General features: G+C 37.9%; 1 protein-coding gene across 2 annotated transcripts in view; it reads left to right on the top strand.

Annotated features, from left to right (window-relative positions):
* uggt2 (UDP-glucose glycoprotein glucosyltransferase 2) overlaps positions 1–16,221 on the top strand; it is a 652,370-nt gene that overhangs the window by 399,344 nt on the left and 236,805 nt on the right. For both annotated transcript variants that reach the window (XM_039745402.1, XM_039745404.1), the window contains exon 20: positions 12,112–12,210. In XM_039745402.1, the coding sequence (XP_039601336.1) occupies positions 12,112–12,210 (99 nt within the window). The remainder of the gene's footprint in view (positions 1–12,111; positions 12,211–16,221) is intronic.

Genomic DNA, 16,221 nt, shown 5'->3' with positions numbered 1-16,221 from the left:
GTGACGATTTCAGTAGTGGACACTTTGTTGTTTATGAATGTTTAAACTCTCAAAGGCTGGATGTCAAGTTATCGATGAAACTGGTTGTATACTTACAACGCTTGACAGATGCCGAATGTCACTTCAACACAAGTCCTACAAATACTGTCGTATTACTATTACTACTCGTAATTGAAACAAACCATGAAACTCAAACCGATTATGACAGCAGCAATCCAAGCTGTGAGATTTAAAATAAGATTACTGTTCACATGGCCAACTGTACGTTGCATGCTTAAGGCCGGAGTTATACTTCACGCGACGCGACGCATGCTGCAGCGGACGCTCCTGCTACGCAAGCATTGTAGTGTTTATACTTGCGCGCGTACTTTACGTAAATCTGGAGGAATCCACCAGGTGGCAGTGCGAGATATTATCGAGGTGAGAACATGTTCGGCTTCTCTGTGTTGTGAATTGCCTAAAACACCTATTAAATTCCGATAACACCTTACCGCAATATCTCTGAAAAATACGTTTATTGATTAAATCCATAAATCCAGGCATGTATGTGTCCATTCCAGGAAGCATTGGGCACGAGTGAGAAATAATCCCTTGACGAGGCCTCAGCTCATCGCAAGGTGAATACAAGCACACACATACACTAGCGTCATTTTAGCGGCACCAAATCCCCAAATCTGCAAATCTTTGGAAGGAAACCGGAGCACAGTGTGGAATACCAGCAACATAACTCCCTGCTGAGACAGCAGTGCTATCGCTCCGCCACCGTGACACCCCCATGTGTGTAATTATTCCCCCATGTGTGTATTTATTAACAGTATTCATTATTTAAACGAAATTATATGTAAAATGAAACATACACATTTTAATGCATTTCATCATGAAAGTGTTATCAAGTATAAATCTAAAGATTCTAAATGTGCAGAGAGTTGGAATATCATACATTTAATTTGTTCTGTTTGGCGATCTATTGCTGCTTTCCGCTGCTGGAACAAAATGCCGACATACAGATGCATTCGTGGTGCTTTTATATTCAAGCTTCGCATATTCCCGATCGTAATGACACGATACATTTTAAAAGTCTCACATACCATCTTTTGTGCCATCTATTTTTTATTGTTTTACTTTACCTGCTGTCAGGTCCAAGAAGCTCGTAGCGATTAAAAACTGGGATGACGTTTACGACCGTCGACGACGAGATTAAAGTGGACATTTCGAGATTAAAGCCGAAATTTCCACTCTAATCACAAAATACACATTTTCACCGTGTCCTTTATTTTTTTCTCAGTGGCTCAAATATAACGCTATACATTATGTTGCTGTTGTTAAGTTGCAAAAATTAAAAAATAAAAAAGACATATAAATGACACGATACATTTTAAAAGTCTCACATACCATCTTTTGTGCCGTCTATTTTTTTTTTTGCAACTTCACATCGGCAACATAATGTATAGCTCTGTATTTGAGCCATTCATCAAACAGCAAAGTGCGCATCGATCCCCGAAGGATCTCCATAGAGGCTTGCTGTCACATGTAGATAGTAAACAGAGACTCTGACGTCACGTTCCTTCTTTTAGCACACTGCGCCCCCCAACTTTTTGCTGGTACTGCAACTTCGCGCACGCGTCGCGTTAATTTCTGAGGACCTGCTCAGAGGACGCGTGAAATGAACGCTGGGAACGCGTGACAGCCATGATGCGGACGCGTACGCGTTTTGAGCGTGAAGTATAAATGAGCCCTAAGAGTAAGCTCAGCGCACAGCTTGGTCATATTACATCCGGAGGGCCGAACTCACAATGTGGTATACAAAGAGATCCTTAAAAAATACAGTAATTATTGGTATATTTTCCCTCAGTTTAAAAAGATTTAATTTTCTTCTTAATAAAAATTTTAAGGCAGTACTTTACTGCTGCAAAGCGCGGGTATTTTGCTGTATATATATATATATATACTAGCAAAATACCAGCGCTTCAAGAGCGTGAAATACTGTCTGAATATTTTATTAATAAAAAGTAAACATTTTAGACTGAACGAAAATATGTAAAAAATTAATTGTCAAGGATCTCTCTGTATACCACGTTGTCAGTTCGGCCCTCTGGTTGTAATATGACTAAGCTGTGTGCTGAGCTCACTCTTGAGCATGCAACATACAGTTGGCCATGTGAAAAGCAATCCGCCTCAAATCAATGCCAACCTTTTGTAGTGTTTGTCCCTGAGACTTATTAATTGTCATTGCGAAGCAGAGCCTTACTGGAAATTGAACGCGTTTGAATTGAAATGGGAGATTAGATGGTACAACGGGGATGCGAGGAATAAAAACTGTGTCAGCTGAGGCACTGCCAGTAAATATAGTTGCTTCAATTAGGTTGTTTTGTAGAGATGTGACCTGAAGTCTTGTGCCGTTACAAAGTTTCGTGGTTGTAAGTTTCTGCTTCCTTGGCGAAGGTCGTAAACGAAAGAAGACACCGCAGTGAACACAGAAGAGAACCCATGGATTAAATAAAACCTACACAATAACTGTAACAATCGTAACAAATGAACAATAAAATAGAAGAGAACCCGTGAATTAAATAAAAAGGTTGCTTCGTTGGTGAAGCAAGGAAAAAGCACTTTCTTATATGTCGTTCGTTTTTAAAACAGTGCAGAAGCTGTGAGAAAGCTGCTTCCTTGGCAAAGCTCGTAAACGAAAGAAGACACCGCAGTGAACACAGAAGAGAACCCGTGGATTAAATAAAACCTACACAATAACAATAAAAATCGTAATAAATGAACAATGAAACAGCGGAGAACTCGTGGATTAAATAAAAAGGCTGCTTCGTTGCAAGCAAGGAAAAAGGACTTTCTTATATATCGTTCGTTTATAAAACAGTGCAGAAGCTCTGAGAAAGCTGCTTCCTTCGCAAAGTAAGGAAAAGACTGAAGAGACGGCGTGGACACGGTAAGTGTTTGGCAAGGCAGCTGAAGCGCTGCATTATGAGATCTGTAGTTTATTGTGTTACCAGTGCTACATATCCCCGGGCCATTAATAACAATAATACAGTATATAAAATGATCTTGCGGGCCTGATATAATTACACGCCGGGCCAGATGTTGCCTGCGGGCCTTGACTTTGACACATATGGAGTAAATAGAACTTGAGATATTTTTTCGTACATCGAGCCCGCGTGCTATTGTGGTTTTGCTTGCATGCCTCAATAAGTCATCCTCCCCTCGCTCTTACTTTTTTACCGTTCATCTAATGAATACACCGAGTATGGCTTTACCAAAACAATCATTGATGGCGAATAAAGTATCCATTATTCGAGTATGTAGAACCGGGTATATATATATACATATATATATATATATATAGAAGCTATGAAAAGAAAAGGGAACATTTTAAAAATAACGTAACATGACTGTCAATATACAGTAATTGTTTTGTAAGTTTTACTGAGTGTTGCTGTCATCAAGGATTTGATTATCATTATTTCTTTCAATCAGGTTCGTATTTGTAGGATGTGTTGTGTTCAAGTTACATTCCGTGTTTGTCAATCGTTGTAAAGATGACAGGTTTCATTCATCGATTCGTTTCTTACTGCATCAATAAACAGCTCGTCTTCTTCTTTATCTGAGACCCGACACACTGCATGCACAGGTTTTTTTTTTTTTTTTACACTGTCTTCCTTTAGCGGGACATTGACTTTTTCCACTGTGTGCTTTGTTTCCACAGTAGCTGCATATACATACATACATATATATATATACATATATATATATATATATATATATATATATATATATATATATATATATATAGACATATATATATACATATCTTCATATCTACATATCTATATACATATCTACATATACACATACATATATATATATATATATATATATATATATATATATATATATATATATATATATATATATACATACATACCTATCTACATCATATATTCACACACATACATACATACACACACACAAATTATATATATGTGTGTGTGTGTGTGTGTGTGTATAGGTTTGGTCACTGAGTGCAAGGGAAAAATAATAAATTATAGTCTATAAGTTATTAAACAGTAAAACATTAACGTTTTAAGAAGTACAGGTACATTGAAATTACATTTTCTATGTGAACGTTCAAATTTGTGCCTCACCTCGATTGTGAATCGCCTTAATATTATTTTGCCGTGGTGTAGAAAAGGGGTCCCGTGTTTGCACTTGTCTGGGCTATAGCGCAGGGGAGGATGAAAAAATTAAAAGTGCTCACTTTGACTTAAGGCAGAAGCGCAGTCAGCGTCTCAAAGGCGGCACAGCTATGCACGCGCGCTGGCTGCTCGACTTTTGCTGGGCAGGAGACCCCAGTTTGCAGACACGTTCATGATATCAAAAGTCTCAGCGCTCTTTGGAGGTCATTCATATATTATATATATATAGCAAAATACCCGCGCCTCGCAGCGGAGAAGTAGTGTGTTAAAGAAGTAATGAAAAGAAAAGGAAACATTTTAATAATAACGTAATATGATTGACATTGTCATGAGTGTTGCTGTCATATATATGCCTGCCTAAATAAGTCACCCTCGCTTTGCTCTTACTTTTTACCGTTCATTTAATCATGGCTAGTGGCGGAAAAATTATAAAATGGAAGGAGGATGGCTTTACCAAAACAATTATTGATGGCGAATCGATTATTCATAAAGCTTGAATTGGTGATCTGTTTTTCTGTGTTAACCTCATATTTTTTCATACTTGGTGCGAGGGTAAAATGAATCGGGATGCGCTGATCAATGTAATCCGTGTACCAGGAAATCATGCATTGACAAAAGCTCCCCTTTGCTTGTAATGCAAAGTGTGATTAAATGCATTATTTTTTAACGCGTTATGGAGCACATGCATCGAAGCTTCTCGGCTGTGCTTGTGCTAAGAAAAGGAAAGATTTTAAAAATAACGTAACACGATTGTCAATGTGACCTTTTGTAAGTAGTGCCTGGAGGATTCAGTGTGGAGAAACTCTATAGAGACAGCGTGTGTATTAACTTGTGGATTTTTCTGTGAGTATTTGGTGGCAGTCTGAGGAAGTTGCTTCGGAAGACAGCGTTAGCTGAGCTCAGCTCAGAGCAAAATGAGGTGGGAGGGAGATGATGACGTGACTCCCACCCGCCTTAACTGTCAATCCCCACAAACACAGTCTCGAATTTGCATAAGCACACCCCTTCACCTACAATTTTAACTTAGTTACAAAGTGATCAAAACTCTCGTTTATATCCTGCGTCCTCTCATTAAACTTGTATCCCGCATTACCTGTGTGTATGTGAAACGCCAGCGGTAGCCTGTCTATGAACTTAATTTAAAGTTTAGGTTTACACCGTGCTTTCTTTCCGAGCTGGCAACACTCATGAATATGGTAGTATATGTCACTCGCTCACTTCTTATTGTTTTTCGCTGCCTTCTCAATTATATAATGCATGTTTTCTTAAGCGCTTTTTGGAGGTCTTCCTGGTTTTCTACGCACTGCGTTGACAGTCAGTTCACGTGATTACGTGGGAGGCGTGATGATGTCACACGAAACTCCGCCCCCCACGTCATTGCAGCTCAACTCCATTACAGTTAATGGAGAAAAATACCTTCCAGTTATGACCATTAGGCATAGAATTTCGAAATGAAACCTAACCAACTTTTGTAAGTAAGCTGTAAGGAATGAGCCTGCCAAATTTCAGCCTTCTACCTACACGGGAAGTTGGAGAATTAGTGATGAGTCAGTCAGTGAGTGAGTGAGGGCTTTGCCTTTTATTAGTATAGATATATAGATATAGATATAGATTTAGATATATCTATATATAATGTGTGTGTGTGTATATATAGATATACAGATAGATAGATAGATAGATATATATATATATATAATTTGTGTGTGTATGTATGTATGTACAGTATGTATGTGTATATATACTCAGCAAAAAAAGAAACGTCCTCTGACTTTCAACTGTTTTTACTTTCAGTAAACTTAATGTGTAAATATTTGTATGAACACTAAAAAGAGTCAACACCATAAGACATAAACTAAAAATGTTTCACAATGTGTCCCTGAATGAAGGGAGGTTCAAAATCAAAAGTACCAGTCAGTATCTGGTGTGGCCACCAGCTGCTTGAAGTACTGCGGTGCATCTCGTCCTCATGGACTGGACCAGATTTGTCAGTTCTTGCTGTGAGATGTTACCCCACTCTTCCACCAAGGCACCTGCAAGTTCCTGGACATTTCTGGGGGAAATGGCCCTAGCCCTCACCCTGCGATCCAACAGGTCCCAGACGTGCTCAATTCCTTCGACGATAAACACAAATCCGTCCATCACCCCTGGTGAGACAAAACCGTGACTCATCAGTGAAGAGCACTTTTTGCCACTCCTGTCTGGTCCAGCGAAGGTGGGTTTGTGCCCATAGGCGGCGTTGTTGCTGGTGATGTCTGGTAAGGACCTGCCTTACAACAGGCCTACAAGCCCTCAGTCCAGCCTCTCTCAGCCTATTGCGTACAGTCTGAGCACTGATGGAGGGTTTGTGTGTTCCTGGTGTGACTCGAGCAGTTGTTGTGGCCATCCTGTACCTGTCACGCAGGTGTGATATTCGGATGTACCGATCCTGTGCAGGTGTTGTAACACGCGGTCTTCCACTGCGAGGATGATCAGCTGTCCTTCCTGTCTCTCTGTAGCGCTGTCTTAGGCGTCTCACAGTGCGGACATGGCAATTTATTGCCCTAGCCACATCAGCAGTCCTCATGCCTCCCTGCAGCATGCCTAATGCACGTTCACGCAGATGAGCAGGGACCCTGGGCATCTTTGGGTGTTTTTCACAGTCGGTAGACAAGTCTCTTTAGTGTCCTGCATTTTTAGTACTGTGACCTTAAATGCCTACTTTCTGTAAGCTGTTAAGGTCTTAACGACCATTCCACAGGTGCATGTTAATTAATTGATTATGGTTAATTGAACATGCATGGAAAACATTGTTTAAACCCTTTACAATGAAGATCTGTAAAGTTATTTGGATTTTAAAAATTATTGTTGAAATACACAGTCCTGAAAAGGGACGTTTCTTTTTGCTGAGTATATATATAGAGATATATATATATATATATATAGATACTAGAGATATATATATATATATATATATATATATATATGTATATATATATATAGATATAGATATATATACTGTATATATAATGTGTGTGTGTATGTATGTATGTATATGTATATATATATATATATATATATATATATATATATATATATATATATATATATATATATGACAGCAACACTCATAACAGTGACAAAACAATTAAATTGATGATCATGTTACATTATTTTCAAGGTGTTTTCTTTTTCATTACTTCTTTAACACACTACTTCTCCGCTGCGAAGCATGGGTATTTTCTAGTTTCTAATAAATGTAAGTATAAATAAATAAACAAGTAATAAATATATACTGGTGCCGGTCATAAAATTTGAATATCATGACAAAGTTGATTTATTTCAGTAATTCCATTCAAAAAGTGAAACTTGTATATTAGATTCATTCATTACACACAAACTGATGTTTTTTAAATGTTTATTTCTTTTAATTTTGATGATTATAACTGACAACTAATGAAAGTCCCAAATTCAGTATCTTGGAAAATTAGAATATTGTGAAAAGGTTCAATATTGAAGACACTTGGTGCTTCACTCTAATCAGCTAATTAATTTAAAACATCTGCAAAAGCCTTTAAATGGTCTCTCAGTCTAGTTCTGTAGGCTACACAATCATGGGGAAGACTGCTGACTTGACAGTTGTCCAAAAGACGACCATTGACACCTTGCACAAGGAGGGCAAGACACAAAAGGTCATTGCTAAAGAGGCTGGCTGTTCACAGAGCTCTGTGTCCAAGCACATTAATAGAGAGGTGAAGGGAAGGACAAGATGTGGTAGAAAAAAGTGTACAAGCAATAGGGATAACCACACATTGGAGAGGACTGTGAAACAAAGCCCATTCAAAACTGTGGAGATTCACAAAGAGTGGACTGCAGCTGGAGTCAGTGCTTCAAGGACCACCACGCACAGACGTATGCAAGACATGGGTTTCAGCTGTCGCATTCCTTGTCTCAAGCCACTCTTGAACAAGAGACAGCATCAGGAGCGTCTCGCCTGGGCTATAGACAAAACTGCTGCTGAGTGGTCCAAAGTTATTTTCTCTGATGAAAGTAAATTTTGCATTTCCTTTGGAAATCAAGGTCCCAGAGTCTGGAGGCAGAGAGGAGAGGCACAGAATCCACGTTGCTTGAGGTACAGTGTAAAGTTTCCACAGTCAGTGATGGTTTGGAGTGCCATGTCATCTGCTGGTGTTGGTCCATTGTGTTTTCTGAGGTCCAAGGTCAACGCAGCCGTCTACCAGGAAGTTTTAAAGCACTTCATGCTTCCTGCTGCTGACGAACTTTATGGAGATGCAGATTTAATTTTCCAGCAGGACCTGGCACCTGCACAAAGTGCCAAAACTACCTGTACCTGGTTTAAGGACCATGGTATCCCTGTTCTTGATTGGCCAGCAAACTCGTCTGACCTTAACCCCATAGAAAATCTATGGGGTATTGTGAAGAGGAAGATGCAATCCGCCAGACCCAACAATTCAGACGAGCCAAAGGCCACTATCAGAGCAACATGGACTCTCATAACACCTGAGCAGTGCCACAGACTGATCGACTCCATGCCACGCCGCATTGCTGCAGTAATCCAGGCCAAAGGAGCCCCAACTAAATATTGAGTGCTGTACATGCTCATACTTTTCATTTTCATACTTTTCAGTTGGCCAACATTTCTGAAAATCCTTTTTTTTGTATTGGCCTTAATTGATATTCTAATTTTCCAAGATACTGAATTTGGGACTTTCATTAGTTGTCAGTTATAATCATCAACATTAAAAGAAATAAATATTTGAAATACATCAGTCTGTGTGTAATGAATGAATCTAATATTCAAGTTTCACTTTTTGAATGGAATTACTGAAATAAATCAACTTTGTCATGATATTCTAATTTTATGACCGTCACCTGTAAATACTAAATATAAAAAGGAATTTCACATATTAATTTCCATAATGAATACAGTAATACTGCCTCAAATACATACACAAGCAGAATGAAACTGAAAGGTATTTATTGTTTCACACATACATCAGGCAAAAGTGATGAATATCACTGTAACATACAACACTAAATATTAACATAAAACAATGCTGAAACTAGTTATCAAAAAGCATCAGGGTGATCTTTTCTGTGATCTTGGGGACTTTTTTCTTTTTTCTGAGCTCCGCAAGTTTGGCGTTTATTGTTGTTCCAATCATTGATGGCATAACATGAGGCCATTTTCCAGTGATAGTAATCACCAGGGCGAAGTAGAGAAGAATTAAGTCTAATTCAATTTGTTTTACTATACATGCACACATTAATTATATCATTAAAATTGGCATATAAGAAAAAGTGAGCAGTATCCACCCACCAGAACACCTGGACTTTACCTTAAATATGTAACACCACAGTATTGTACTTTAAAACTGTTACATTTTAACATGCAGTGAACTTATAATAAAAATATTAATTTTGTACAGTATAGTACAGATAGAGAAACATGACAAATTAGTCGTTAATACGCCCTGACATTACATGTGATTTTTTCGACAGTTGTAGAAAAGCAGGTGTTTTTTAAACTGTAAGCTAATGCCAAATGGTGTTAACTTTGTGCAATAATTACTTACACTACACTGTTCAGCAGAATGGTTAACATTCATTACTATTACATTAAATAAACAGAAATTTTAATTAACCATAGGCAAACTTACCTGCTTTTCAGCATCTTGTTTGCTGACAACTCCAAGTTGAATTTTGAAACTTTCTGGACATCCAACTTATGGTCACTGTTTGCGTTTTTTTTTTTGTTTTAACTGTCACATCATCAGGAAGTCATGGCTATATTGGCCCGCTAGATTTGTAGCTGGTTCTAATAAAAAAAAAAGACAGAAGCTTTAAATAAAGTAACATAAACTTGCTGTGTCAAAAGGAAAGCCTTATTGTTTGTGCCAAGATGAAGAGTTACAGAAACAAAATTAAATCCCAACTTGTACATAACACGATCAAAGAAATGATAGTTTGTGAACTATGCTGTTTGCAAATTGTTTTATATTGCTTACTCATCTTATTGTGTGCGTGTGTATGCAAAAACATAATAAAGGAAAATATGCAAAATAACAGTTTTGAGTTAAAGTGAATTGTGGTAAAATAAAACTAACTTTAGACAGAAGATAACACACACCAGCCATATTGAGGAGTATTTCAAAAAGCATTTTTTTCAGTGCTAACTGCTGCTTTTGTAGTTTAGTGTAGAATATTTACACTTCTGGCCATAAACCAGATCTAACAGAGATGGATTGCAATGGAAAGGGAATTTTATATGACCTACATACAGTTATATATTTTACAATAATAAATCGTAGCATCTCAAACTGATTAATTGTTATTTTTTCACTTTTAATTGCACACGTATACGTATAAAAAGTAATACTAAAATGTTTACATATTTCAGTTGTTAAGAATATTTAAATGTTTATTTATTTGAATATGAACAGCCATATACTAAACCTTTATGATTTATATATAACATATCAGAAATATAGTCAATTTCTGTAGAACTTTTCATATGGGATATCCCGCATTCACTCATTCCTCTCTTTCTCCAATGCTGTGTAACACTGTCCAAGCTTTCATTACATTCCATATCGACTGCTGTAACGACTCCACGCTGGCAGGTGTCCCTTCTAATCTTTTATCACAGCTCCGGGTGGTTATGAACTCTGCTGGCAGAGTCTTTACACAGACCTGCAACAGTGAGCACATAAAACCCATCCTGCTCCACCTTCACTGCCTCACTGTCTCTTGCAGAACAGAGAATACAATTCTGTTAAAAGCCTATAAAGCTTTAAATGGCCTTTCACCGGACAACATCAGTAACTTCCTCCATCACTATGCTTCTGTCCACACACTAGGGTCCACCGATTCTAGCAATCTCATTGTGCCCCAAACAAACCTTCGTGCTTTGGGTGACAGAGCCTTTTGCTCTAAAGCACCCAGACTATGGAACATCCTCATGAAAGTAATGAGATCAGCTGACTCAATTCATTCTTTCAAAAAGCAACTTAAAACTTGTGTGTTCAAGAAAGTGTTTAACCTTCCCTGACATTCTGGCACTTTTTTAGTTTAATCTTTGTCCAGATTTGTTTATGCCTCAAATTATGTTATTTGTTCATGGTTTTCTTGTAGTATTTGTATTTTTGTGTTTGACTCTGGTTTTTTAACTATTATTCTATTTAATTGTATTGTTTATCCTGTATTTATCTTTATTTAGTGTTTTTTGCAGATATTATTTGTATCCATTGTTGTATATTCTATGTTCTTTCCAAATTTCTGTGAAGCGCTTTGAGCATGGGAAAGGCTCTGTATAAATAGAGTATGTTATTATTATTATAACTAAACTTATGGTTGTACTTGTACACTATTTTTTTTGGTTATTTGGTATTGTGTAAGTTGTATAGATAAAGTAACAGACATTTAGAGGCACAATATCTAAAGTTGTAGTGCTGCTATCTGCTATTACGTGGAATTCATGCTTTATTCAAAATTCCTAAACTGTTAAAGGTGGGTGTTCTGACTGAGAGTTGTTTTCTGCCTTGTGAGCTCTCCCTGACTCTGTAAGCAGCCAGTTCAGAAAATGGATTGCTGGATCAGAATAGAAAGCGAGATTACATTTAGTCCACATCCACTATGCTGCATCTAAAAAGAACATGCTCATCTAGCATCCTTTGAGTGTCTGTGCAAACTGATATTTATTTCTTCAAGTTCATAATACAGTCATAATTAGAGTATAAACTGTAATTTGGGGAAGAGGTGATGAATATGCTAAGACTATCCATTATTTCTTTACATCTGTTATTTGGATACACATTCTTCACTATTTATACTAAAAAGTGTATATATTTTATTAGATGTATTACTATTTTTATGGTAGAAACATTTCATTATTTCTTTGTTTATGTTTTTACAGCTTTAGAGGATTGGCAAGATTTTGTTACTTTCTCCTTCTTGGACTCCAGAGATAAGAGTGCTGTCGTTATGGAAAGTATGAAGTATTTAACCAATAATGGTAATTGTTATTAGGGGTGTACTTTCTTTATTTTTTTACAAGTGACAAAGAATTTATTGATACTAAATTAATTTTTAGTGTTAATGAAAAGGTAATATATTGGAGAGAACTAATTATCTGGGACACTGCTATTTAATTGGGTTAGTAGTGGTAGTATTATCACATCTTGACTGGGTTCAAACTAAGCACTTTATTTGCCGGTTATAAAATATCTATTCATTTTTTAAAATTTAAATGATATATTCTGATTCTACATTTCATATCATCAAATAAACATAAACATGTGCTTAAAATCTGTACATGAGCTGTCCCATACATGTGTTAGAGATGTTTTAACCTTCCCAAATGCAAGTTTACTATATTTAAACATAATAAACATTATTTAATGCTTTTATTATAGTTTCTTTTGACCTTATTCAGGTCAGCACCCTGGTGCCAGGGTTAAGAGACTGAGCTGAAATCCTGATCTGGGTGGTTTGGATGTCTCCATGTTCTCCTTCTGTCTTCATATGGTTTTCTTTGGGTACTCCTCTTTTCCTCTAACCTCTCAAAGAAATTCTTGTGAAGTTACTGGCAACTAAAAATTATGAGTGGGTGTGAATGTGTGAGGGAATGTGCCCTAAGATGGTCTGTGTCATATCCATTGTGGTTCTACACCTGATGGTGTTCAGTTTGGACCCTCTTTGAAAATAATATTTTCTTTTCAGCCACTACTGTGATAATTGATATCTAATGAGGGCATTTGTGAAAGTAAAGAAAACACCTACTTGAATTGCTTTTGTTCATACATTCATAAATCCCTGGGATATTGTTACCTGGAGAAAGCCCATGGCTCTGGGCGGGGAGGAGGTTTGGCTGTTATCCATCGGGCTGATCTGCAACTTTCTCCTCTTCCACTACCTGATTTTTCCTCCATGGAATGCTTAGCCTTTAAATGCAAACCCCCCCTTTCAATGACAGTGCTGCTTATATATCGCCCTCCCCAATCACACTCCTCATTGTCAGCTAACATTGTCATTGTTGGTGATGTTAATATTCATGTGGACAATCCTTCTTGCCATCTCTCAACAGAATTTCTGAATGTGCTCGATTGTCTAGGTCTCCAGCAGCATGTAAAGGCCCCAACACACACCAGGGGGCACACGCTAGATCTTGTCATCACTGACTCAGCTCTTTTGAAAAGCTTAGAAGTCTATGATCTGGGTGTGTCTGACCACAAGGTGGTCTCTATGGCCTTCACATTTTTATGCCTGTCACAAGACCTAAACGCGAAATATCTTTCCGGAATGGGAAACAAATTGACTTAACCTCTATAGCTGCAGACCTCAAACAAATTCCCTGTCCAGCGGTTACAACGGTAGATGAGCTAGTTGATCATTACAATACATCATTGAGCAGTGTGTTTGACCTCCATGCCCCTATCAGGACACGTGAAGTTATTTTTGTACGCTCTGCTCCCTGGTATACACCAGAGCTACGCCAAATCAAGAGGGCAGGATGTGCTTTGGAGCGCAACTATAGGAAGACTGGACTCACTGTCCATAAGCTTGCATTTCGTGACCATCAAAAGGCCTATTCCAAGTCCCTAAAAGATGCGCAAGGCCAATTTTCAAGGCCAATTTTATTCAAATCAGATAAATAAAAATATAGGAAACTCAAAGCAGTTGTTTGCTACAATAAATCAACTTATGGAACCACAGCAGCCATCTTTCTCAACGCCAGTTACTAAGGAGCATTGTAACAGCTTTATTGACTTCTTTAGATCAAAAATCTATAACATTCGCTCCTTAATGCCTGGACCACATGTTCCGCCTATGCCTGCTTCAAATTCATCAGCTGGGAATGTGTCATCTTTCACACATTTCACGGAGGTTTCCAGCAGCTACATTGGTGGAATTGTGCAAGGAATGAAACCATCATCCTGCACATTGGATCCTATTCCGACAGTTCTGCTTAAGTCATTTATCCCCATTGTCAGTCCAACTATTACAAAGTTAGTCAATCTCTCGCTACAAACAGGCCATATGCCACCATCTCTCAAAGCAGCTGTCATTCGCCCACTGCTGAAGAAGCCCTCATTAGATCCTGAGGTTCTTGCTAACTACAGGCCCATCTCAAACCTGATGTTTTTGTCAAAGATTATAGAAAAGACAGTTGCCCTTCAACTCCAGAGTCATCTTACATGTAATAACCTGTTTGAAAAGTTCCAGTCAGGCTTTCGTTCAGCCCACAGCACGGAAACAGCACTGCTCAGGGTGACAAATGATTTACTGATGGCAGCTGATGCAGGCTCACCATCCCTGCTTATTCTTCTGGACTTGTCAGCGGCCTTCGATACAGTTGATCATTCCATCCTCCTGGATCGTCTTCATCACACAGCTGGACTCTCGGGAACTGCATTACGGTGGTTTCAGTCCTACCTATCTGGCAGGACTGAACAGGTCTCGTTGGGAGATTGCTCCTCCAGATTGTCAACTGTTTTATGTGGGGTCCCGCAGGGGTCAGTTCTTGGTCCTATTCTTTTCACTATTTATATGTTACCTCTTGGGCATGTCATTGCCAAACACGGACTGTCTTTTCATTGTTATGCAGACGACACGCAGCTCTACATTAAAACTGCCCCAAACCCTTCAGAGGCCATATTACATCTTACTACATGCCTGGAGGAGATAAAGGCTTGGATGAACAGCAATTTTCTACAGCTGAATAGCAATAAAACTGAGGGACTCCTTGTTGGCACCCCCCACCAGATTCGTTCTTTTCCAATACTCCAGTTCACTTTTGACAGCCAGGTCATTACTCTTTCTTCTGCAGTCACTAATCTGGGGGTTCGGTTTGATCCACAGTTGACCTTCAGTGACCACATAAAACATGTGTGTAAGGCATCGTTTTACCATCTACGAAAAATTTCCAAACTTCGCCCCCTATTAACCATCCCAGATGCAGAGAAACTTGTCCATGCCTTTATCTCCTCAAGGCTGGACTACTGCAATGGACTTTTTGCAGGAATTCATACCAAGGACATACAAAAGCTTCAATATATCCAAAATAGTGCTGCAAGAATCCTACTAAGAGTAAGGAAATTCGAACATATTACTCCCATCCTCAAATCACTTCATTGGCTCCCTGTTTCCTTCCGGATTGAGTACAAAATTCTTCTACTGACCCACAGATGTATCTACGGCCAGGCACCTTCTTACCTTCAGGATTTGATTCACTTACAAACTTCCAATCGGATCCTTAGATCATCTGGCAGCATGCAGCTTCATACTCCCCTTACTAAGCTCCGTACTATGGGGGGTCGAGCTTTTTGCTCTGCTGCCCCACAGCTCTGGAATCAGCTCCCTGTTGAACTGAGAAATACACAAAACCTGGACATTTTTAAAGCAAATTTGAAGACTTTTTATTTAGGAAAGCATATAATTGCTGAGATTGTTGATTTAATCTAGTCTTTTAAACTTTTAAATTTTGTGGTTATTGCTTTTGTTGTAGCACTTTGAGATCTTATCAATGAAAAGTGTGTTACAAATAAAATCTATTATTATTATTATAAAGTATATTGCATAACATTTTTTGTTCCACTCCAGTTTTATTCAGTTTCATAGTATTTGTTTACTTTTTTATAGTTTTGAAAGAATTAAAGGAACATATCCTTTTTTTTGAGTAGGAATGAAACAATTAACATCCCTATGATTATTTTTGTGTTGCTGCTTGTCTGTTCACCTTTTGACAACATTTTCTACGTATCAGTACACTTGAGTGACTGGACCCTAACACTTTTTATTTGCTTCACTATAAATAGACCATAACACACAGACTACAGACTTATAATTAACAGATTAATAACCAATGCTTTGTTCTTGTTTATAAATTATTTAGTCTCAATAAAGTGACCTAATAATGCTAAGCAGAGCACTTCAACAACTTTGCTAATTAGATATTAATAAGAATGTCCTAATAAATACAAAGTTATGCTTTTTCTACCTTTACTTTATGCATTTCCTCATCAGT

Source organism: Polypterus senegalus, chromosome 2 (genome assembly GCF_016835505.1).
Source record: "Polypterus senegalus isolate Bchr_013 chromosome 2, ASM1683550v1, whole genome shotgun sequence".
NCBI classification, from domain to species: Eukaryota; Metazoa; Chordata; class Cladistia; order Polypteriformes; family Polypteridae; genus Polypterus; species Polypterus senegalus.
The sequence above is the reverse complement of the archived record's forward strand: the minus strand, read 5'-3'. Positions and strand labels throughout refer to the sequence as shown.